The 26,025-nt window shown below is 40.3% G+C and overlaps 1 protein-coding gene across 1 annotated transcript; it reads right to left on the minus strand.

Annotated features, from left to right (window-relative positions):
- Positions 1–14: 14 nt before the first annotated feature.
- Positions 15–25,620, minus strand: LOC108272242 (zinc finger protein 850). Its single transcript, XM_053683548.1, has 8 exons — positions 25,425–25,620; positions 24,283–25,101; positions 20,575–20,736; positions 17,244–18,161; positions 8,628–9,646; positions 7,930–7,942; positions 6,527–6,605; positions 15–2,215 (listed from the first exon to the last, which is right to left on the minus strand). The coding sequence occupies exons 2-8, from the start codon at positions 25,054–25,056 to the stop codon at positions 1,269–1,271; spliced, it is 3,912 nt and encodes a 1,303-aa protein (XP_053539523.1). The 5' UTR covers positions 25,057–25,101; positions 25,425–25,620; the 3' UTR covers positions 15–1,268.
- Between the last annotated feature and the right edge of the window lie 405 nt (positions 25,621–26,025).

Raw genomic sequence — 26,025 nt, forward strand, 5'->3', positions numbered from 1 at the left:
TTAATTTTTTTATGCAGCATATACCAGTACCAAAAACATAAATACACCAAGAGAACAATAGACAATGAAGCAATGTCAAAGAACTGAAATTTTATGACATCTACCAGAATATACATTTCCATTCATGATGCTTAAAATTAAAAAGCATTTCAGACTAGCATTCGGCATGGAATCTGAGGTAATTTACATTAGCATTCACTGGCTAATCGGAGTGATTTAAAATCTTGCACTGATCTGCAAAAAAAAAGTGGTGTTTTATTATAGAGTTATTACAGTTATTAGCCTGTTTGACTTTTATTATAAAAATTTTGCACTTAAGCTTTAAAATGTTCAGCATTTGTACAGTCTATATATCATGATACATACCATGTGGCATAGAACTTTTTTGAGCATCTTGATAATCATGTCACCCACCACTATACACCATGCATCCATCCATCTTCTATACCGCTTATCCTACAAGGTCTTATCCTTTCCTGACTCACAAAACATTTATTTAGGTGTATCAAATATTTGGACAAAATCTCAAACTTATTATTTTTCCACTAATAAAAACTATTAAAGTGTTACAATTGTTTAGTTTCATTGATCTTATTGGCATCTTTCAGGAATTCACACTCTTGGGCAAGCCTGGTCAAATACTGGAATTTTAATTAACATAATCTATTACCTCTTTTAGTTCATAGCTATGATAATAATGATAATGAGTCTTTATTAATCACGTATACATTACAGCACAGTGAAATTCTTTTCTTCACATACCCCAGCATGTCAGGAAGTTGGGGTCAGAGTGCAGGGTCAGACATGATAAAGTGCCCCCTGGAGCAGAGAGGCTTAAGGGCCTTGCTCAAGGGCCCAACAGTGGCAGCTTGGCAGTTCTGGGGCAACCTTCTGATCAGTAACCCTGAGCGTTAACTACCACGCGACCACCGCCATTCAAAAGTATAGCTATTATTCACCAACCACCTGAGCATTCTGTCCTTGCAAAATGTTAAGAATAGATATGATTTTGATGATATCTTACATACTTAATATATCAAACATGGGTATAACAGTAAAATACAAAAACCATCTGCTCTTCCAATGAGTGAACGTGAAATGCTTTGCAATAATGAGTTTTTACTTCTCAAACTGTATAAAAATTCATACTTTCATAATGATGAAACCCCAACTGTTTCCTGTAGTGAGGAGCAAAAATTTACTCTCTACCAGAAACCCCACCCCCCAAATAAGCACTGAGAAAAGAAGTACTTAACGTCTACACTTCTTCATGAGAATCGCAACGTGTCCTCAGCTTTGTGAAGGTGTTTGTGTCGCTGCAGATTACTCTGGTTACTAAAACTCTTCTCACAGTCTGAGCAGCGGTAGGTCTTCTCTCCGGTGTGAATGCGCTGGTGTCTTCGGAGATTACTCTGATTACTAAATCTCTTCCCGCACTGTGAGCAGTGATACGGCTTCTCTCCGGTGTGAACACGCTGATGTTGCTGGAAACTGCTATGGGTAGTAAAACTCTTCCCACACTGAGGACAGTAATAGGGCTTCTGCCCTGTGTGGATGCGCTGGTGTACTCGGAGAGCAGTCTTTTGCGTATAACTCTTCCCACACTCTAAGCAGTAATAAGGTTTATCTCCTGTGTGAATGAGCAGGTGTAACTGCAGATTGCTCCTTTCGGTAAAACTCATCCCACAGTCCGAGCACTGATACGGCTTCTCTCCTGAATGAATTCTCTGGTGTTTTATGAGCTTATTGTTCTCAGTAAAACTCTTCCCACACTGCGAACAGCGATACGGCTTCTCTCCTGTGTGGATACGCAGGTGTCGCTGGAGGTGACCCTTCTGAGTGAAATTCTTCCCACACTGTGAGCAGTGGTACAGTTTTTCTCCTTTGTGAATGCGCTGGTGTTGTTGGAGATTACCCCTTTGTGTAAACCTCATCCCGCAGTATGAGCACTGATACGGCTTCTCTCCCGTATGAATCCGCTGGTGTTGTCTGAGATTAGTCTTTTTACTGAAGCACTTCCCACACTGTGAGCAGTGGTACAATTCTGTTTGTGCTTGCTGAGCAGAGGCGTGTACGGTACCAGATGAACTTCGGTGAGTACTGGAGCTCTCTGTGGGTTCTAGATTCTCACACTTAATCTCATTCGCCTTCATCCTAGTTGTAAGGTGTGTCGGAAAGAAGACGACGGCAGGTGGAGACAGGAAACCACTCAAATCTGGATAAGAAAAAGGCACAGATGTTGAATGTTTCATTTTTTTAAACAAATAAACTGTACTTCTCAATGTTATAAGCTGAAATTCAGATTTCCTATCTGGAAACCAGAGTGAGTGAGTTGTGCGGGGTCGGAGTGGCATTGCGATAGTGAAGTATTTTTGTAAGGACTGTGAAAACTTTCGCCGAGCCCCACACGAATTTATGGAGATACTAGAGATCCAGATCCTTTCTGCCTCTGGATGGAGCTCAAATCTTCTTTAATTCCAGACTGCTGGGACTACGGCTGCTCTTAACACTATACAGACTTCATATAAATCCATAATGAACTTTTTCACAATATCTGTTGTTACCCAGATGAGGATGGGTTCCCTTCTGAGTCGGGTTCCTCTCAAGGTTTCTTCCTCTTAAAACATCTTAGGGAGATTTTCCTTGCCACCGTCGCCACTCAGTGGCTTGCTCAGTTGGGATAAATTCACACCTTTAATATCTGTATACCGTGTTGATATTTCTGTAAAGCTGCTTTGAGACAATGTCTATTGTAAAAAGCGCTATACAAATAAAATTGAATTGAATTGAATTGAATTGAAAACTGTCATGAATATGATAGTTTAATTAAACGTAGTAATGGTGAGTGTGAACCACTATATGTGACCGATTGTGGAGTGATTTTAGGATGATTCGAGAGGAAAAGCTGGAGCGCTGGAACGGGAGAAGAGTGATTATGGAACACTTTGAGCAAGGAGAGGAAAATGCTGCTGCTCCACAGCGATGATGTATACCCGTTATTTTGCTATTTCTTTGTACAATTGGATTTTTGTGTTGTTTTGAACCAATTTTAGCAGTTAAATTTGTGCACTAGACAGAATTAAAGATCTAGTGCAGTTCCTCGACCAGGGGTCTGTGGGCCCCTTGTGGCCAGTAGCATAATTACAAGGTGTCCATAGGATTGTTTCTAAAAAAAAAAAATTGTTAAAATATGAATAAAGTTGTATTTTTGCTCAGTCATGCGCATTCACAACACGCAAGTTGGATCAGATAGATTGTGTTAGGGCCTCATGGCTGAAAAAGGTTGAGAAACTTTGGGGTGTTGTACTTGCTTTGGTTATACCTGCCTGTACGAATGAACCGCTTCACAGCCTGTTGTGTGTACCATCGAACCTTCCGGTTAACCAGGCTAGCAGGAAGATATCTGCTACAGTATGCACTCTAATATGACAAGACAGAAAAAGCAACCAGATGGGGAAATATTTTATTGGGAAGGTTGCAGAATGCTAGCACACATACACAAAGATTTCCAGTGTGGTGGTTCTCACTGCCTCTGGTGGTCAGGAGGGGTGTAAAAGGACCATCCTCACAGCAGTCATAACACACAACCAGGAAGGCAGCAATTAAGACAAATACATCATTACAACATTTTAAAATCTCTACTGGTTTCTGGTTTATACCTCTAAACCTCTCATTAAGATGATCAATCATAAATGGTTATTATAAAGAATTTATAATACAGAACTGTCGACCTTCTGAACAGTATGTTAATTTATTAACTCGATACTCGGTCGGGGCTTTAACCCTTTTGCAGGAATTACTGCATCAGTGCGGCGTGGCATGGAGGCGATCAGCCTGTGGCACTGCTGAGGTGTTCTGGAAGTCCAGGTTGCTTTGATAGCGGTCTTCAGCTCGTCTGTATTGTCGGGTCTGGTGTCTCTCGTAGATTCTCTATGGGGTTCGGGTCAGGCGTTTCGGCTGGCCAATCGAGCACAGTAATACCACGGTCAGTAAACCAGTTACTAGAAGTTGTGGCACTGTGGGTAGGTGCCGAGTCCTGCTGGAAAAGGAAATCAGCATCTCCATAAAGCTCGTCAGCAGACGGAAGCATGAAGTTCTCTAAAATCTCCTGTTAGACACTGCAACGACTCTCGACTTGAGGAAACACAGTGGACAAACACCAGCAGATGACATGGCAGCTCAAATCATCACTGACTACGTTTACATGGACAGCAGTAATCTAATTATTGACCTCATTCTAAATAAGACAATATTCTGATTAAGGTGTGTACATGAGTCGCTTTTAGAATATTCCTTTCATGTTCCCGTGTTACGTGTTATAGAACGTAGATGGATTAACATCACATCCACACCGTCCACGTCACTCCAGAATTTCACGTATCGACATACAGTTCGTCTTCGTTATGGGACTGTATACAGTTTTGGGTGTTTTTATATTGAATTTTTATGAACGCTTCAAGTGTGGTTAATTATTTGTCATGCTGTACGTCCAAATAGACGACTGCTTGAAGCCGTGGACTGCATCCCAAACCGCGTACTTACCGTCTATGTATTAGCTGAGATACATGTATTTCTGCTACTATGTACTGTAGTAGACAAATACGCAGTTTGGGACGCAGCTGTGCTCTCTTGTTTGCCGTAAAACAGTTGAGCGCTGCTGTGTGTACGTGTCCTGTCACACAACTCTCAAACTCTCACACGACGTTAATAGTGTGATTAAGGTGTGTACATGTCCGTAATACACGTCCATAACGCGACTAAAACAGGAAAACTCCATACGTCTTAATTCCATTTGTGTTTACTTGGAGTATGACCTTAATCAGATTAAAGTAATTTTTAAAAAATTGTTGTTTGCATGGTAGTTTCTTAATCAGAGTATCGTCTTAATATCGGATTATTGTTGTCCATGTAAACGTACAGACTGACTGTGGAAACTTCACACTGGACTTCAAGAAGCTTGGATCCTGTTCCTCTCCACTCTTCCTCCAGACTCTGGAACCTTGATTTCCAAATGAAATGCAACGTTAACTTCCATCCTCCCCGTGATTGTGACTGTGTACTGAACCAGACTGAGAGATTAAAGCCTCAATAAACCTTTGCAGGTGTTTAGATTTAATTCGCTGATTAGAGTCTTCTCAGGTCAACATTTCTCCATTATAAATTCTGTATTCTAATATTTTGAGATACTGGATGTTTGATTTCCATGAGCTGTAAGATGTAATCATCGAGATTAAAACAAAAAAGGCTTGAAATATTTCACTTCATATGTAATGAATCTAGAATATATAAAAGTTCCACTTTTTGAATTAAATTATGGGGAAAAAATAGAACTTTTCCACGATATTCTAATTTTTTTATATGCACATGTAGATTAGCGAACTAGAGTTTAACAAGAGCCATTTCTTGCATATTGTGTTCATATTGGCATCTCACATCTCTGGTTAATGGTTAGCCAGCACCAAGTTGGAGAAAACCGCTAACTTGCACAAATTCCACCCTTCCTGAAAACAAAATAATAGACCACAAGTGAGTTGATACTGTAGAACACCCCTCTAGAGGCAAAATAAAAACTATCATTGACCAATTTTTGTTGTGTTATTTGAAGTGTTTTTTTTTGTTGTTGTTTTTTTCTTAAAATTTCGGACGTCTTTCATTTTATTTGTTTTTTGGATTGTTACTTTTTGCTTCAGTTTGGATGTATATCTTTTATTTACTTTAATATTTATTGATAGATAATATATATTAATATTTATTTCATTTAAAACAGTACAGTACATTTTCATGGTACAGTCAGTGCTGTTTATTTTTGTAATAAATTCAGCAATATTGTACTTTGAGTGTTTTATACAGTATCAGTTTTAAAAACCATCGGTTGATTAATCGGTTATCAGCAGGATGCTAGGTACCAGTATCTGTAAAATCCACTATCGCCCAACTTTTAATCTAGATGTGCCACCTTATTGGTGTTCATAACAGAAATTTAGATTTTAAGGGAACTTTAAAAGCTGAAACATCTTGATTATAAAACAATAATAATAATAATAAAAAAAGATTTCTTGCTCCCAATTTCTGGTAATAACTGCTGGAAAGTTACTATTTCTCTAGAGCTGTCCCTAAAGTGCACCTTTATAGCTCAACGTATTCTACCTTACATAAGGTAGAACATATAAATACACAACTACACTGCAGTGTTAAGAGTTTTGATTGGTTCATGATCATGAGAATAACTTAACTTACCTACTTAAATACTAGCAATCTTACCAAACCACAGTGCAGTGCAAAGTTTAAAAAAAAAAAAAAGTAAACTCGAGTAGTGTTGGCATCAATTTAATAATCAACCAAACCAAAACAATAATTATCTACACACTAAGGTTTCACTAGGGCTGCGTTCCAAATGAGTCCTGATAGGATATATAGTGCACTACAGAGTGTGTAAACACCACTATTTTATAGACTGTGTAGTGCACTAGCACAGGAAGTAGAAATCCATTCAGGATTCAGCCACTGTTAGCCGAGTTGAACTTACCTTGATCTTTACAGCAGAACGCAGTTAACCTCCTCAAATACACCCACAACGGATCAGATGGAACTGTGGAGGTAAAACCCTGTCAGAAATATTTGAATGTAAAGATGATTAGTAGAGTCGGAGAGCTCAGATCATCAATCAGCAAAACTGCCGCCCGTCTTCTTCTGTTTCTGTGAATGTGTGGCGGAACGCGACCTAGACGCTCACAGCGACACCTACTGGTGCATTGTATTAACGCTCATGAACCGGTTAGCAAAGTGAAACCTAAAATAAATTAAACAATATCACTCACTTAAAAAAACAAACAAACATTTAAGCAGTGAACCAGACTGAAATAGTATAACAGCTCTGTTTAGTCTATATTACTAGTGTAATATATATTTCATACACACACCAGTTTCCAGTAGGATTTTTTGGTGCCAGTCATTGTGCCTCAGAATGATGCAGAGTGCCCATGCTGACCCCCTGTCCACAGCCGAAAGCACCTACAATGGGCATGTGAACATCAGAACTGGACCATGGAGCGATGGAAGATGGTGGACTGGTCTGATGGATCACGCTGTTGTTTTTTTTTACATCATGTGGAGGCCGGGTGAGTTTGCATGGCTTACCTGGGGAAGAGATGGCACCAGGATGCACTATGTGAAGAAAGCGAGATGGTGGAGGAAGTGTGATGCTCTGGGCAATGTTCTGCTGGGAAACCTTGGGTCCTGGTATTCATGTGGATGTTACTTTGACACGTACCACCTACCTAAACATTGTTCTAGACCGAGTACACCCCTTTATGGTAACTGTTCAGGAACGGTTTGAGAAACTTGACAAAGAGTTCAAAGTGTTGCCTCTAAATTCCTCAGATCTCAATCCGATCGTGCGTCTGTGGGATGTTCTGGACAAGTCCGATCCACAGAGGCCCGACCTCATAACTTAAAGGATCTACTGCTAACGTCTTGGTGCCAGATCCCACAGTACACCTTCAGAGGTTTTGTAGAGTTATAACAATTGTAAACATTTCATTGATCTTACTTGCATGGTCAGGATATTTATTCACAGATCTGACAAAGTTTTTTTTTTGTTTGTTTTAACTTATTCATTTAAAAATATATATATACAATTTCATTCACGACTGTTCAAAGTATAATAATTATCCACCAACTGTTTGAGCATGCTTGGTCCAAATTAGGAATGTATTAATAATGACAACATTAAAACATCTGCCCCTTACATGTGAACCTGAAATGTTTTAAATGAGTAAATTTTTACTTTAGACACGGTATAAAGGTTAATGGTTTCAAATTGATGAAATCTACAGAAGCACTTAGAGGCCATGCAATATTATTATTTTCTCATGATCTGTGAGCTGTTTTCTCACAACGTAATTTGAACGGGACTGGTGTAGCACGCACGGTGGTGTCTTTGCTATCGGCATCATAAATTTAATAATTACCCGCTGTAGAAATGGACATTCTCTCATTGTAGACCTAACAGCCTCCTTCTCAAGTGTCAGACACTAACGTGAAAGCTGTCAATCACTGACAGACATGGAGCTATTTCTGCTTGAGTGAGTCCCTGTCAATGTAAAAACAAATTTGTTCATCCATGATGCTGCGGGATTGCGCTAAGCTTTTGCTGATTCCAGAACAATAAAAACAACGTTATGACAAGTACACAGAATAATTATGTTGTGATCAAAAATAATAAGGCATGGCTTCTGTAGAAATCCCTTAGTGCTTAGTGGTTAGCACGTTCGCCTCACGCCTCCAGGGTCGGGGGTTCGATTCCCACCGTGGCCCTGTGTATGTAGAGTTTGCATATTCTCCCCGTGCTGTGGGGGTTTCCTCTGGGTACTCCGGTTTCCTCCACCAGTCCAAAGACATGCATGGCGTGTCTAAAGTGTCCGTAGTGTATGAATGGGTGTGTGAGTGTGTATGTGATTGTGCCCTGCGATGGGTTGGCACCCTGTCCAGGGTGTACCCCGCCTTGTGCACGATGCTCACTGGGATAGGCGCCAGGTTTCCCCCGTGACCCTGAAAAGGATAAAGCGGTATAGAAGATGGATGGATGGAAGTTCCCATTAGAGCCAAAACAATATTTAGAATAAAACTAGTTCATTTCCATATTTTCTGGTGAAAACTGCTTCATGTCTTCATTCTCCGCTGTGTAAATGTGCTTGTGCCGCTGAAAATTTCTGTGCGTGTTAAAACTCTTCCCACACTCAGAGCAGAAATACGGTTTCTCTCCGGTGTGAACGCGTCGGTGTTCTTGGAGATTAAACTTCAGCACAAAACCCTTTCCACAGTCTGAGCACTGATATGGCTTCTCTCCTCTGTGAATGCGTCGGTGCTGTTGAAGATTACTGCGATGTCTAAACCTCTTCCCACACTCCAGACAGTGATACGGCTTCTCTCCGGTGTGGATGTGCAGATGAACCTGGAGATTACCCCTTTGTGTGAAGCTCTTCCCGCACTGTGAGCACTGATACGGCTTCTCTCCAGTGTGAATCCGCTGGTGGTGTTGTAGATTACTCTGGTTACTAAAACTCCTCCCACACTCCAAGCACTGATATGGCTTCTCTCCGGTGTGAATGCGCTGGTGGACTTGGAGACCTGTCCGTTGACTAAAACTCTTCCCGCACTCTGAGCAGTGGTACGGTTTCTCTCCAGTGTGAACGCGCTGGTGTTTCTGAAGATTACCCCTTTGTGTAAAACTCTTCCCACAGTCTGAACACGGATACGGCTTCTCTCCTGAGTGAATGTGCTGGTGTCGCTGGAGATTATTCTGTTTAGTAAAAGTCCTCCCACACTGTGAGCAGTGATACAGCTTCTCTCCAGTGTGAATAAGCTGGTGTTTTATTAACTTGCTCTTTAGATTGAAACTTTTGCCACATGGTGAGCAGTGGTGAATTTTTCTCTCCACACCAACACCACTAACTGACGAGTGCAAAGAACCAGATGACATTTGGTGAAAACTGGACCTACTAGTGGATACCAGATCGTCATAGATATCCTTGCCTGACTTTATCCTAGTTGGACCTCTTGATGTTCTTGCAGCAGTAAATTTTACGATGGATGGGAAAGAAGACAGCATGGGAAGACGAGCAACAGGACACCACTCATCAGAAATCTAGATTACAAAGGAAAAATGGTCAAGGGGTCAATATTTCTAACAAGTACATTATTTCCCTTGATTTGAACTCAGAGCTACACATGAGCTTGATGAAATGCAGAGGCTCTGGTAAATATTCTCCAACTGACTTTTACCTCAGGTGGTAAGACTGATGTGGATAGCATTAGGACTGCAAGTGCTAAGAACAGTTTTGCACTCAATTCTCCATCACTGAACAGTTGATAATGTAGTACACAGTTATAGAAGGGGTGTATTTATTTAAATTTTTCTTTTTAAAATATCTGCACTTATGATTCACGTTCTGCTGCTATGGATAATCTCAACCGAATTTTGCATGATGCTAACATTACCAGGTTAAGGTTAACCTTTTAATACACACCTGTAAGTAATGTCCATGAAGACAACATAATCCTTGTGGGGTTGGGCATCCATCTGCTGCAACGGTGATGACATACACCACCCAGTGGGTCAGCCTCAGCCCGGTCCTTCCTCAGTGTTGGACAAGAACTTGGTCTGAGGATCAGATGGCCACCATACAGTGTAAATAGTACCACAGGGTAAGTACTGGGCACAGACAGGAATACTCGGAAACACTTTGTTTCATGGAATGCTGCAAGGTTATTCAAATGATTTGCAAAATTGGATGATATGAACTTTGACAGAAATTCCAGATTCAACCACAAAGTCCCTTGAGAAATGAAAGTACTTTGGGAATTGTGCAATGCACTGGATCCAGCCAATGAGGTGCACACCATCATTCTGAGGGGACAAAACCACTTGCACAGGCTGAGGTGCAAATACACTTTGGAATATCATCACCACAATTGATGACGTGTATTGAGCAGTTTCGTAGGGAGTTGCCACATAATCTGAGGGATCAGTAAGCTCCCATTTGAGTTCCAACGCATTAAACGGCTTACGAGTTAGTTATCACTGGAGCGTCAAGTGTATCTGCATTCAGCACACATCCGAACACGAGCTCCGAAATCTAATGCACTTTTTAATCGATCAAATATATAAACACGATTTAACAGCTGATACGCCCCACAGTGTAGGTTTGTTAGAAAAGCTCGGGTGCAGAGATGATGTGCTAGCAGGGATAAGACCCCTTTATTCACACACACACACAAAAAGTTAATAATAAATAAATAAAATAAATATTATTTATTATAAATAAATAATAAACAAACTGAAATGTGAGTTATTGTGGAAGTTTAGCATGATGACAGTTATAGTATTAATTACTTATTGACTCATATTTATTGGTGCATTTTCCCTATTCATTTTATTTTATTTGCATGCCATATGCATATTTAACTTAATCAATTTCGACTAAAACACTTGATATTCAATACGCTTGTAGATTTACTGGAAAATAATATTTCTCAATGTAATCCTCTTGACATAAGCACAAACTTCAGAAAAGATTAATATCGCAATCTATAAGTAAAAATAAACCTCTTAACCAAACTAACTTCACTGTAGTGCTGAGAGTTCTGCTTGGTTTGGACACATTCCATTTTCTGACCAGATTCTGCTACTTCAGTATCTCGGTAAAGCTATATTATATTACAATAATGTTAGTGAGCTAAACTTACATAACTACATTTAAATGAAAAGAAATGAAAGCTGATTATAGTTATATCATCAATGTAGTAATTAATGAATAATTATCTACACACTAAGGTTTCACTACGGCTGCGTTCCAAATGAGTCCTGATAGGATATATAGTGCACTACAGAGTGTGTAAACACCACTATTTTATAGGCTGTGTAGTGCACTAGCACAGGAAGTAGAAATCCATTTAGGATTCCGCCACTGTTAGCCGAGTTGAACTTACCTTGATCTTTACAGCAGAACGCAGTTAACCTCCTCAAATACACCCACAACGGATCAGATGGAACTGTGGAGGTAAAACCCTGTCAGAAATATTTGAATGTAAAGATGATTAGTAGAGTCGGAGAGCTCAGCTCATCAATCAGCAAACTGCCGCACGTCTTCTTCTATTTCTGTGAATGTGTGGGGGAACGCGACCTAGACGCTCACAGCGACACCTACTGGAACATTGTATTAGCGCTCATGAACCGGTTAGCAAATGGAAAGCGATTTGTTCTAATAGCAAACTTGAGTCTTACTGTTCCAAAATTGTCTCCACTGCACACCAATGACTAACTATCCTCTTAAATTAAAGGACAAACACGTACCAAAATAGATCATGGTTTTTTAAAAAATGTCAAATTTTACCAAATAGCAAATAAACAACGTTATAACCATTGTTTCTACCCATCAGCTGTATTTTATTGTTGCCTGGTGGGACACTATTTTATTTTGTTTTTTTAAAGAAAAGAAAGTATTTTGGTTTGTGTCCCAAGTACTTGGCCAAGTTACGTCAGGAGTTCACACAGGTTGTATACATGTCCCTAGAGGACACGTCTGTTCAGTTATTAAGTGTTTGACATCAAAGAGACGGAGAATTTGTTCTTTATATGAAAACGGCGTCAGTCCTTGGGAATGTTATGATCTATGGCAGGGGTTCCCAAACTTTTCCAGGGCAAGGTCCCCCAAATGGCATTAACATTTGACCGAGGCCCCCCTTTTGCAAGATAAAAGAAAAACACATTAAAAATACATAGTTCTGAATATATCCCCCTTTTTTATTAATAATTACATCTTACATCTTTACATTACGTTACATTAGGAATTGAATGTGTGTGTGTGTGTGTGTGTGTGTGTGTGTGTGTGTGTGTGTGTGTGTGGTTGTCTGAGAGTGAGAAAAAGGAAACATACTAGTGGGAGGGATGGGCACACCAAATTGTTGAGGCCCCCGGGCGCCCCCTGGCGTTCCTCAACCCCACTTTGAAAACCACTGATCTATGGCAGTGGTTTTCAAAGGTGGGGCCGCCAGGGGGCGCCCGGGGGCCTCAAAAATTCGGTGTGAAAAACAAGTAAATACATGAATATATATATACATATATATATATATATATATATATATATATATATATATATATATATATATATATATATATATATATATATATATATATATTTATATATATATATATATATATATATATATATATATATATATGTGTGTGTGTGTGTGTGTGTGTGTGTGTGTGTGTGTATTACTATAACATGATATTTGTAACAATACATATTAAAATCACATTTGCTATACCTAACTCCCCTTTGCAACAAATTACATTTGTGAGTCTGGATTTTCCACTTTAAAAATGCTTAAAACAAAATACAGAGCACGTCTACATGTGGACAATGACATGCGTATGGCACTGACAGACATAAAGCCCAGGCTTGACAAACTGTGTCGGAGCCACCAAGCCCATCCCTCCCACTAATATGTTTTCCCACAATCAATTCCTAATGTAATGTAATGTAAAGATGTAAGATTTAATTATTAATAATAAAAAAAGAGGGATATATTCAGAAGTGTGTATTTTTAATGTGTTTTAAAGACATCTTGCAAAAGGGGGGCCTCAGTCAAATGTTAATACCATTTGGGGGGCCTTGCCCTGGAAAAGTTTGGGAACCCCTGTCCTAGTTAACTCTGCTACCGTAGTAAATAAGAATCTAGTGATCCGATAAAGTTGATAACACTGGGAGATTAATGATAAAACTCTGTGCAGTAGCTGATGTGACTGTACGTTGGACGTGGTAGTGTAGCACATGGTAATGTGGCATTTAGTATAAAGAACTTAAAATACATTAAATTCATGTCCAGGTTTAGAATATCATTATAAATGACTGCGACACCTCCTCCTCTGCCAGTTAGATGAGGCTGATGTACAGTGGTGTACAGTACATACCCTTTAGAATCGTCTAAATATCTGCAGAAATATGACCTAAAACATCATCAGATTTTCACACAAGTCCTAAAAAGAACTTGGCTCACACCACATACCGAAAGCAAGGGTGCACATACTTTTACTCCTCACAGATATGTAATATCAGATCATTTTCCTCAATAAATAAATGACCAAATATAATATTTTTGTCTCATTTGTTTAATCGGGTTCTCATTATCTACTTTTAGGACTTGTGCAAAATCTGATGATGTTTATGCTAATATTTATACAGAAATATAGAAATTTCTAAACTTCAAGCACCGCTGTATATAACCGTATCCACGAGCATTAGTGTCCTTTAATACTACACACTCATTTGGTTTAATCCATCTTTCTGCTAAACACAGTACATTAAACTCCTGGTCAGTAATAGTTTCATTAACAATAAGAGCGCTAGATGTAAGAGATCTAATATTTAACAGTGCTACACTCCATCAGATCAAAGGTGCTGGCTGTGCATTTAGTATGATCTAATTTTATGTTAATGAAGTTACTAAAACTGAGTGTTTTACATTTACCAGGTCATTACCCATGGCCTTGCACTGGCAGAGGCCGGTTGCAGAGTGCAACCTAATGTGAATCGGTCCAGTGTCTTCAATTACCCAAACATTCTGCAGGGAAAACAGGTACAGCCAGGTCCATAAGTTTTGGACAGTGACAATATTTTGTAATTTTGCCTCTGTAAGCCACCACAATAGATTTGAAAAGAAAGTGTAGACTTTCAGCATTAATTCAATAGCTTTCATAAAAATATTGTATTAACTGTTCAAGAATTACAGCTATTTTTACAGAGTCCCTTCATTTTTACAGGCTCAGAAGTAATTGGACAATTGACTGATGAGCAGTTTCATGGCCAGGTGTAACCGGTTTCCTCATTACTTCATGACAAATTAAAGAGATAAAGAGATAAACAGTCTGGACTTGATTCAAAGTGTTGAATTTGCATTTGGGTGGCTGTGGTTCAGGTGGTAGAGCGGGTTGTCCACTGATTGTAGGGTTAGCGGTTCGGTTCCCGGCCCACGTGATTTCACATGCTGAAGTGTCCTTGGGCAAGACACTGAACCCCAAGTTGCTCCTGATGGCAAGCTGGCACCTTGCATGGTAGCTCTGCTACCATTGGTGTGTGAGTGTGAATGAGAACCAGTGTTTTAAGCGCTAAGGTTAACAAAGTGCTATTTTTTAAGTGCAGACCATTTACCATTTGGTCCAAAGAGGTGTTGATGCAAGTGAAGGGGTCCATCATTAGGTTGAAAAAAATACCCCAGGCCTATGAGAGACAGCAGAAACTTTAGGAGTGGCCAAATCAACAATTCAGTACTTAATTCTTAAAAAAAGGAATGCACTGGTGAGCTCAGCAACACCAAAAGACCTGGAAGACCACGGAAGACAACTAAGGTGGATGATCACAATTCTTTCCTTTGGTGAAGAAAAACCCCTTCATGAAAGAACACTCTGGAGAACGTAGGTGTATCGTTGTCAAAGTCCACATTCAAGGCACACCTTCATGAATTTAAATATAGAGGCTTTACCTCAAGATGCAAACCATGAGCACTAGTAACACTCAAGGACATTAGACCAGTTCTGGAAGAAGATTCTTTGGATAAATGAAACAGAATGATGGGAAAAGAAGAGTATGGAGAAGGAAAGAAAGGGCTCGTGATCCCTCACAATCATTGGCAAACTGCTGTGGTGTACAATTAATAAAACATTTGGGACATGTTATTACAGCATGCCTCCATCACAACCATAAGTGCTTGGCCCCACTTTGCTGCTATGGACAAGCGATCCATCACGTAGAAGCCGGAAATGTAAAAATGGTCCACTGTATTAGAAAAAAGCCCAAGTGTAGTCTCAGACTGGCGTACTCATTACGGCTCTAATTCTAATATCCGGATTTGTGTAAAACTGCTCTGTGACAATGTGCATTGTTAAAAGTGTTCAGAAATAAAATTCAATATTACCATCAGTGCTTGTAGTATTTATTCATTTTAAAAATCAAGGAGACAAAATTCAGGAAGGAAAAAGATAACACCTGAGATGAAGTGTTTTCATAAAGATCATGACCCAGGCTTGAACCAGCATCATGAGCCAGTTGTCAAAGGAAGATTAAAAGATAAGACTGTTATTGTGAAGTATTATTCATTTTATTCTATCGTTTTTGTTTTAATTTATAAAATAACACAAACTGTTCTTACAGTTAACGTCCGACACGAAACAGCTCAAGAACGAATTAAGAGTTGTCATGGCAATCATAAATAAGAGAAAGAGGAGAAGACAAAATCTCAGAGTGATGTTTTCTCTTTATTCATGACCAGGGAAGCAAATCCAAAAATCTTCCAACGCAGTGGTGTCCAATCTGATCTGCAATAAGCTTGGCATGGGTGCAGGTGCTCATTCCAATCAAGCAGGAGTCTAACCTGATTCCACCTGTTTAATCAGTCCAGCTTGGCTTTCAATAGACTCAGATGTGGCTTTTGCTTGGTCTGAATGAAATCTCGCAGCCATGCCGGCGCTTTCCGGATAAGCTTGGACACCCCTGTCCCAACATTCTGAATCCAGCACGTGGTTCTTCCAGTATCACACAATTTACATATTTAATAACTTTGGTTGGTTACATGATGAAACAAAGAACTCATATCACTGGCAGTGTCAAAGAGATCGCCACGGTCTCACGTGCCATGACAGCTCGATTCTCACACTCGCAAGGTCTTCCTACACATCCTCACCTCTATTATCCTTACAGGCACTAGGGTCACTGTTGTCCCAGACTCTCTCTTCCCTCACCCTATGACCTAATGTTTTCTCCTTCAGACAGCGCAGACCTCGGCAGTGACCAAATACGCAGTAGTGTCTCACTTCTATATCAGTTGGTCCACAGCTGCGTGAAACAGAAACCCCGATACACACCTAAAATATTTCTTTAATAATTATTAATTTCACATGAAATGAATATTCATCCATATCAACAGTGAAGAAGCCAGAAATGTGTACATCATATCATATATTTTCACATCTATATTTTAAGAAAAACACAAGTATATATTAAGAAATCGACATGGAAACGTTTTGATTTGTTTTATTTTCTAAACTTCTAATCAGCTTTTTCTAATATATTGTGAAAGTTAGAACAAAAACAGTCGGTCTGAGTAAAGACGGCTAAAAACCTTTGACAGCCACGAGACAGAAAGAGAGCGAGAGAGAGAGTTACCTACACAGTGAATGTCATGATTTTTCATAGCGAAATGAGCTCTATTCATTCAGATTGTAAAGTAATATCATCATCATCATCATCATCATCATCATCAAAATAGAGAAGGCTTAAAAACGTTTAAATGATCAAGATACGTGCATACATACAAGATACGTGAAATGTTCAGGCTCAAGAAAAACTTAGGTTTTTTTTGGTCAAAATCTGACCATATGAATGGATTTCGCATGCATCCAAATACATTATCGATATCTGGATATCATCTTATATTATCAATATATCTCAACTGGGCAGCCACGAGTATTAAAATACTAATCACGTCAGCGAGTGACAAACGTTTCGCTATAGTACATCGTTACTTCTCAAAGTGTATAAAACTTCGTTGCTACTTAGTGTTGATAAAACCACCGCCCCTCTAGTAAATCAAGGGAATAAACAAAACTCTTTACCAGACTGTATTTATGTGCAAGTCATACAAAAGTCTCAATTGGCTGGTTCCAAGTATTCAGAATGGACCTAGTTAATGTCAACACCTTCCGATGAGAACCGCAGCATGTCCTCGATCTCAGCTGTGTGGACGAGTTTGTGTCGCTGCAGGTTAGTGTACCGGGTGAAACCCTTCCCACATACTGCGCAGTGATGCGGCTTCTCACCAGTGTGGATGTGTTGGTGTCGTTGGAAGCTGCTATGTCTAGTAAAGCTCTTCCCGCACGCCGAGCAGTAATACGGCTTCTCCCCGGTGTGGACGTGTTGGTGCTCTTGGAGATCAGCTGCTTGTGTAAAACTCCTCCCACACTCCAGGCAGTGGAAGGGTTTCTCTCCGGTGTGAAACAGCTGGTGTTTCTGGAGATTACCCTTTTGTGTAAAACTCATCCCGCAGGCTGAGCACTGGTACGGCTTCTCTCCCGTGTGGATGCGCTGGTGCTGCTGGAGATTACTCTGGTCACTAAAGCTCTTCCCACATTCCAAGCAGTGATACGGCTTCTCTCCAGTGTGAATGCGCTGGTGCTGTTGGAGATGACTTCTCTGTGTGAAGCTCATCCCACAGTCCGAGCAGTGGTACGGCTTCTCACCCGAGTGGATACGCTCGTGCTGTTTGAGATTGCTCTTCTGATTGAAGCTCTTCCCGCACTGCGAGCACTGGTACGGCTTCTCTCCTGAGTGGATACGCTGGTGCTGATTCAGATTGCTCTTCTGGCTGAAACTTTTCCCACACTGCGAGCACTGGTGAATCTCTTTCTGCATAAATCTGAGAGAGGTGTTCGCCAGGAACGAACCAAACGACCATTGCTGACTACTGGAGCTCTCTGTAGGTTCTAGATCCTCACGTTTAATATCGTCCGCCTTCATCTTAGTCGGATGTTTCGACAGTCTTGTGGAGGTAAATTTATAACTGATAGGAAAGCGGACAGCAGGAGAAGACAGGACGCCACTCATCTAGAACAGAAAAGAGGCAGAAATTCTCAAGGCGTCGATATTTTTTAACAAACAACAACAAAACAAACAAACCCTGCATTAATTACATTTATAGGCTGAAATTCAGAGCTAAAGAACAGCTTTCCTATCTGGAAACCAGGGTATGTGAGTGGTGCAGATTGGGAGGTGAGGGGTGAGATGTTCTCCAGACTGAGAAGGGTTTGTTTGTTTTTATAGAAATTCTGAGCATTGGTTTTGGCTCTTGTTATTTGATCACTATGATACTGCTGCAGTCTAACATGGGTTTAATGGCCCATGAGGGAACTGCATGGTACAACTGTGTACAAACAGAGATTCCTAAATATTTCACAAACACAGCCCCTGACTTTCAAGGTGCTGAGAAACAACAGAACGAGGGAAAAATGTGATCTGTGACTTTAACTGTGGCGTGGTTGTTGGTGCCAGATGGGCTGCTCTGAGTATTTCAGAAACTGCTGATCTCCTGGGATTTTCACACACAACAGCCTACACAGAACGGTGCGAAAAACAAACCACAATGAGTGAGCGACAGTTCTGTGGGTGGAAACGCCTTGTTGATGAGAAACGTCAGAGGAAAATGGCCAGATTGGAATCTGAGGCCATTATGGGCACCTGGTCTTTTTCTAATCTTCAGCTGTCCAGTTTTTGTGAGTCTGTGTCCATGATGGCCTCAGATTCCTGTTCTTGGCTGACAAGACAGGAACCCGACATGGTCTTCTGTTGTTGTAGCTCATCCACCTCAAGGTTTGATGTTTTGTAAAGAGCTTATTTGCATTACTACAGAATTCCAGACTGGTCGTTCTCCTCAGATCTCTCACATAAACAAGGCGTTTCAGCCTGCAGACCCTCCGCTCACAGGATGTTGTTTTTCCTCACCATTCCGTGTAAACTCTAGAGACTGTTGTGTGTGAAAATCCCAGGAGATAAGCAGTTTCTGAAATACTCAAAGCAGCCCATCTGGAACAAATAACCAGTCACAGAGATCGAACTTTTCCCCCGTTCTGATGTTTGATGTGAACGTTAAATGAAACTCTTGACCTGTATCTGCAGTAGTTTATACAGTGTGCAGCTGCCACATGATTGGCTGATTAGATATCTGCATAAATGAGCAGGTGTACACTATTAAAATGGCATTACATAAGCTGTTGCAGTTACAATTCTTACCTGACTGCGAAGTTTTACATGAAATTTACTTGTTTAAATACATGTATTGTCTGGTTACACCATTTGACTGAGTGGTTAGTGCCACCTGACCTTTCTGTGCCAATAAAAACATTTACCACAATAACTGTAACAGCGAATTACAGAAAACGCTAATTAGGTGTGAATTAAGTGAGGTCAAAAAAATGTTGTGATTTGAAAATGGTGTGAGAAGAAAAAGAAGATCTACACTATACCCTGGTGTCATGGGTGCCGAGTATGTTACACAGGGAAACAAGTTTTAAAACATTATTACGTGCCTTGAGGCCTACCCAGGTGGGATTATACTTATGTGAGGTCCTGGAGTCATTTCCTGATTTACAGGCACTCATCTGCGATTTTATTCCCATCTGGATCGTCCATGTTGTTGTTTCTCTCTGTCCTCCTCTGACAAAAACTCAGTGATCATTTTAGTCCTGTCCAGATATGTCAGTGATATTCATGAGGACATTTTTTGCAGACATCGCTTTGATAAACTAATCCAACCCAAATAGGGCTTTGGCTGATGTGCCAGAGCTAAAGTGGCACACAACATTAAAAGAAGATGCTGTAGCAAACAGAATCAATTTAAAATAAGCCAGCTTTCGTCCTCCAAAACAAACAAACAAAAAATCATATTGGTCTTTAAACTCCCTTTCCTTCGTAAGACCGCACCGCAAGTACACAAACACAAGTTTCTTTTTGCGGCCAAAATGCTTGATTTTTCTGTGGCTTTTTTTCCTCAAAATTTGTCATGCGATTCGAGGAGTTTTCATTTGGAAAAGTACTTGAATTGGTGAAATTGCATTTCTGCATTTCGCAGTGATGTTTGTTGGTAAATGAGACCTTTTAACGGTCTCGTGCCACTGTATCTGAGAGAACTTTTGGTCTTTTATGATCCGCCACGAATACTTCTATCAAAAGGTGCAGGATATTTGTTGGTATCTGAAATAGTGAAGGCTACAGCAGGGGGAAGAGCTTTCTCTTACAAACCCCCACAGTTATGGAACAGTCTTCCAATTAGTGTTCGGGACTCAGACACAGTCTCAGTGTTTAAGTCCAGGCTGAAAATGTATTTGTTTACCATGAATAGAATTTCTTTTACGCAAAATACACAGCCTTACCCATCACGGGATAGTAAGCATACCTAACAATCTCTCCCTCTCTCCTTCTTGTGAGCTACACATGATATTATGGAGATAACAGTGATCCTGACCCTTTCTGCTGTCCGGACCTGACTGATCCATCCTGATGCCCTACACGTCTGGATGGAGCTCTCATCAGAGGCTACATTTTGCCACTGAGGACGACCCCAAGCAGTGCAGTCTGGAGATCGCTGACGACGGTGCCGCTTGAAGTACCATGGAAATGGTTCTGGACCTCAATTCCACATGGACATTCTTGCTGTGGTTGCTGGGACTACGGTTGCTGCGATGGACTTGGGACTGCAACTACCACATACAGTCTTACACTCAGGTCTCCTTTAGTGAACAGTGGACTAGTTCAACAAACAGACTTCATATAAAAACCATAATGAATTTTCCTTTACTTTCACACTATCCGTCGTTCCCCAGATGAGGACGGGTTCCCTTCTGAGTCTGGTTCCTCTCAAGGTTTCTTCCTCATATCATCTTATGGAGTTTTTCCTCACCACCAGCTCGCTCAATAGGGATAAATTCACACACTTAAAATCTCTATCCTGTTTTTATATGTTTCTGTAAAGCTGCTTTGAGACAATGTAGATTGTTATAAGCGCTATACAAATCAAACTGAATTGAACCTTTTAGCTGTACTCATGTACGACGCACATGAATCGAAGAGGACTTCAGCGGACCGCGCATCATGATGATGTCACATGACACATCTCAGCCCAAATCTGGAGAAAATATGCGGTCATTTTGAAAAATTGCAAGCTCCTCCTAATATTGCAGAGTTTGCATGATTTTGCATTAATTTCTGTGATCGCAAAATCCTGGAAAGACTGATAAGAGTGACATGTGCTAAATCTTCTGTCAGCTGCCTATGGCTCTGCGCGGACAGACCGGCCCGTCCTCCATTTACACAGCGCCATTTCTTTCGTCAAAACCGAACAACTAGTTTCATTTTTCCTCAATTTATGGGTTGTTTTGGGGAAAAAAAAAATCACTTTATTTATTTTTCCTATTCTTTCATTAACACTTATAATATAAAATGAACGGGTTTCACAAAATGTTTTCGATGGTACTCTTAGTCCCTGCCCTAGTGAACTGGCATGACGGTACTCTTAGTCCCTGCCCTAGTGAACTAGCATGACGGTACTCTTAGTCCCTGCCCTAGTGAACTAGCATGACGGTACTCTTAATCCCTGCCCTAGTGAACTAGCATGACGGTACTCTTTGTCCCTGCCCTAGTGAAATAGCATGACGGTACTCTTAGTCCCTGCCCTAGTGAACTAGCATGATGGTGATAAATTTAGGAAACACTCAGGAGAACGAGTACGTTCTCCTGAAGTTACAGGAACTTCACGAATACCAAATTTATTGTTAAATTTATCTTGTAAACGCACTTGAGAACGATTCACGATTAAACCTGTTCGTATCCAGCTTGATAACCCTGTGTAAAAAAAAAAAAAACAATAGCATTTGTAACGGTTATGATGGTTATAACTGGAATTGTATTGGATTTAATGGAAACTGTAATGGTCCCTGTGGGTCTCTACCGGTCATTTGGATGTTAACATGTTATGTCTAATGGCTCCCATTAAGGATTCAGTAATGGTAATGGTTTTAATGGTTAGTGATGGTATTTGTAATGGAAATTAGAATTTCTGTGATTGATTTGTTTTGTTTTTGTCTAGAAGGGAAATGAGGCCCATTGTTGCCGAGCTAAACTTAACTGCTTTATCATTACCAAACCAAAGTGAACTGAAACATTTAAAAGAATGAAAATTATGGTTAGCATCAATTTAGTAACAAACCAATTAATAATTAACTGCACGTACTGTAACGTCTCATTAGCGCTGAACTGTAAACGACTCGCTAGCCTGTAGCGCACTAGCATACGAAGTAGTTAACCGAGTTGAACTTACCTTGATCTTTACAGCAGAACGCAGTTAACCTCCTCAAATACACCCACAACGGATCAGATGGAACTGTGGAGGTAAAACCCTGTCAGAAATATTTTAATAACAAGCAACAAAATGCCGGAAGTCTCCTTCTATTTCTGTGAATGTGTGGCGGAACGCGACCTAGACGCTCACAGCGACACCTACTGAAGCATTGAATTAGCGCTCCTAATCACCATAACAACAGAAGACTGTTTTGCTAATATAGTCCCAGCTAGCAAGCAGGTTCCGGTCCACTAGATCATATTAGTCGGCACTAATTTATATTATTAATAAGGGTTTATTTTTGAAATATCAGCTAATTAGGATGAAGAGTGTACATAAATTAAAATACATCCCACAGTAATACACAGACTTTCTTATTAATAACAGGAGCTGTTGGTAGGGAATTAGCAGAAGAGAAACTTCAGATGGAAGTTTCAGCATATCTAAAAGCGTGTCAGTACTGTGGAAACATCAGTGTGATTAACATCAGAAGCATGATATTCACATGAAACCCAGTTATCTGCCAGACAAGAATAAGAATAAGTTGGTGTCCTGTAACTCTGTCTTACTCCAAAATCCAACAGAGGTCTTGGTCCAAGGACTAAGCGCAAAGTAAGACACGTGTTGTCACTCTTTCTTCATATCTGTCACTCTCTCTCTCTGGAGAAACCGAGAGAGAGAGTGACAGATATGAAGAAAGTGTGACAACACGTGTCTTACTTTGCGCTAATGAACCAATCAGTTTTCTCGGTAGGTGGGCTTTACAGTCGATCTCTCTATCCAGTTCATCCATCAGTTCGGTGCAGTTTAGTGTCTTCAGCACCATGGCAGACACTAAAAAGAAGCATAAAACACACTTCACCCCAGACTCCGCTAAAGTCTACATGTGCATAATGGGGGTAAAAAACAACAACAGTGTTGCTCGCTCTACTGTTTGCAGAAGTGATTTGTCAATTGCCCATGGTGGGTAGAATGACTGTAAAAGACAGGCTGAGGTGAGTTTAATAGGGGTCATTCGTCCATTAGCATAGCTAACATTATTTTAACTAGCTGCTATAAGGAGCTACTGTATTGATGTCGAGGTGATGAGGCCAAACTCCCTGTAAACATGTGTAAAGTAATTATTGAATAAGAAAATGACTCCTAGAGTTTAAGAATACACTAATATAATACGAAACAGTGCAAGTACATATTTTAATGCAACATTTTCTGCATATACCAGAAAAGCTTTAGCATTATTAGCATGTGTAAATAGTTGTGTTCTGTCATAATTTAATCCTTGTTTATACATGTTGGGTGGCTGTGTGTATGTTTGAAGACACCTCCCTGAATTGAGTTTCTGCAGGTTGGGACGTCTCAAAAAGCTGCTGAAAAATCTGGCATTTTCGGCCGCAATAAACCCAAAGAAACTACTGCACTGATGATTGGTGGTGGCTGTTATAGTCTGTCAGCACAGCTCTGGAACTTATTACCAAGCTTTTGACTGCAACAAATATATTGTTTATAACTCCTCGTACGGAACAAATAAAACTTGAAACTTGAGATGAAGTGTTTTCATAGAGTCATCATGGCCAAGGCCTGAAGCACCATCTTGACCCATCTTACCAAGTGCCAAAGGGAGGTATTATTATTAAAACATATATAGAAGAGTGTTGGGTTCTGTCAATTAACATTTATTTTATTCAATGTATTTTATAATGTATTCAAAGTCACAGAGAACACATTTTCCCCATTCTGATGTTTGATGTGAACATTAACCGAAGCTCTTGGACTGTATCTGCATGATTTTATGTCTAAGCATTTAGAATAAAACTAGTTCATTCCCACAGTTTCTCATGAGAACTGCTGCACGTCCTCATTCTCAGCTGTGTGAATGCGCTCATGTCGCTGAATGTTTCTGTGCGTACTAAAACTCTTCCCACATTGTGAACAGTGATACGGTTTCTCTCCAATGTGAATCTGCTGGTGTCGTTGGAGATGACTATGGCAAGTAAAACTCTTCTCACATTGTGAACAGTAATACGGTTTCTGTCTGGTGTGAACGCGTTGGTGTAATTGGAGATTGTCATCTCGAGTGAAACTCTTTCCACACTCTAAGCAGTGATACGGTTTCTCTCCAGTGTGAATGCGCTGATGTCGTTTGAAATGACTCTGGTAAGTAAAACTCTTCTCACAGTGTGAACAGTAATACGGTTTCTCTCCGGTGTGAATGCGCTGGTGTTGTTGGAGATGACCCTTTCTATTGAAAGTCTTCCTACACTGTGAGCAGTGATACAGTTTCTCTCCCGTGTGAATGTGCTGGTGTCGTTGGAGACAGTACTCTCGATTAAAACTCTTCCCACACTGTGAGCAGTGATACGGTTTCTCTCCTGTGTGAATGCGCAGATGGTCATGGAGAGAACCCTTTCTATTGAAACTCTTCCCACACAGTGAGCAGTGGTGAATTTCTGGTTTAAATGGTTTGGGAGAGGTGTTCATGTGGGAAATATCAGATGAGCTTTGGTGATGATTGGAGCTCTCAGAGGGGTCGACATCCTCACATTTAATTTCATCCGATTTCATCCCAGTTGGTTCTCTTGATATTCTTGTGGAGGTAAACTTACACTGCATATGCAAGACAGCAGGAGAACACCTGCAACAGGACAGCAGTAATGCCTGGATCAGGAAAAAAACAAAGATGTCAGTGGTTCAATATTTTCAAAAAGTAAATCACTGCTTTAATTTTAAGCTGAATCAGAATCGAGAATGCAACAGCGCTGCGGTATAAAACAGTAAACACCACAGATATTTTCGGTCCATTTAATCACCGTTCTAAATTAATGCGCTGCCTATAAACAACTGTAAACGGGATAATCCAGAGGTAGGTGTGCGTTACATGTTTTGAATACACTCGGGGACTTCTTTACCCCCACGTCGTGTAACGCGCTCCTATCCGTGAATTATTCCTTACTAAACCAGCCTTACTTTAATGAACTTACCTTGATCTTTACAGCAGAACGCAGTTAACCTCCTCAAATACACCCACAACGGATCAGATGGAACTGTGGAGGTAAAACCCTGTCAGAAATATTTGAATGTAAAGATGATTAGTAGAGTCGGAGAGCTCAGATCATCAATCAGCAAAACTGTTGCATGTCTTCTTCTATTTCTGGGAATGTGTGGCGGAACGCGACCTAGACGCTCACCACGACACCTACTGGAGCATCGTGCACTCTGCTGCTTTGGACCCTAGCGATGGATGAAGAAAATGATACACATTACAGTAATCAAATGACTTTTTCCTGTAACAAAGTAATGTAACGCGTTGCACTTACTGATTAAGATAAAAAAAAAAATGTTAGTTGCATTACTCATTTTCTAAGCAAAAAATATTAATTATCCCCAAGATATTTAAAACCTTACCTTTAGGCTACTATACTCTTCTACGGTACATAATTAGGATGGGGACCCATGCCTGGACAGCTGACTGCAGCAATTTGATTGTGAATATGAGGCTAATCTTAAACTACAGTTGCAGAGGAGGGCAGGAAAGTGGATGTTTCCACAAATGGAGATATTCTCATTATTCCGAGTTCGACA

Source organism: Ictalurus punctatus, chromosome 11 (assembly GCF_001660625.3).
Source record: "Ictalurus punctatus breed USDA103 chromosome 11, Coco_2.0, whole genome shotgun sequence".
Lineage (NCBI taxonomy): Eukaryota > Metazoa > Chordata > Actinopteri > Siluriformes > Ictaluridae > Ictalurus > Ictalurus punctatus.

Excerpts from the sequence above, each read along its gene's own strand:
- LOC108272242 (XM_053683548.1), bottom strand. The coding sequence starts at position 25,056 with ATGCAGTGTAAGTTTACCTCCACAAGAATATCAAGAGAACCAACTGGG. Across the intron at positions 20,737-24,282 it reads AGGACGTGCAGCAGTTCTCA|CCAGAACCATTTCCATGGTA; the intron begins TGAGAAACTGTG and ends TGGAATTGAGGT. Across the intron at positions 18,162-20,574 it reads AGGTCCGGACAGCAGAAAGG|ATGAGTGGCGTCCTGTCTTC; the intron begins GTCAGGATCACT and ends TTTCTGTTCTAG.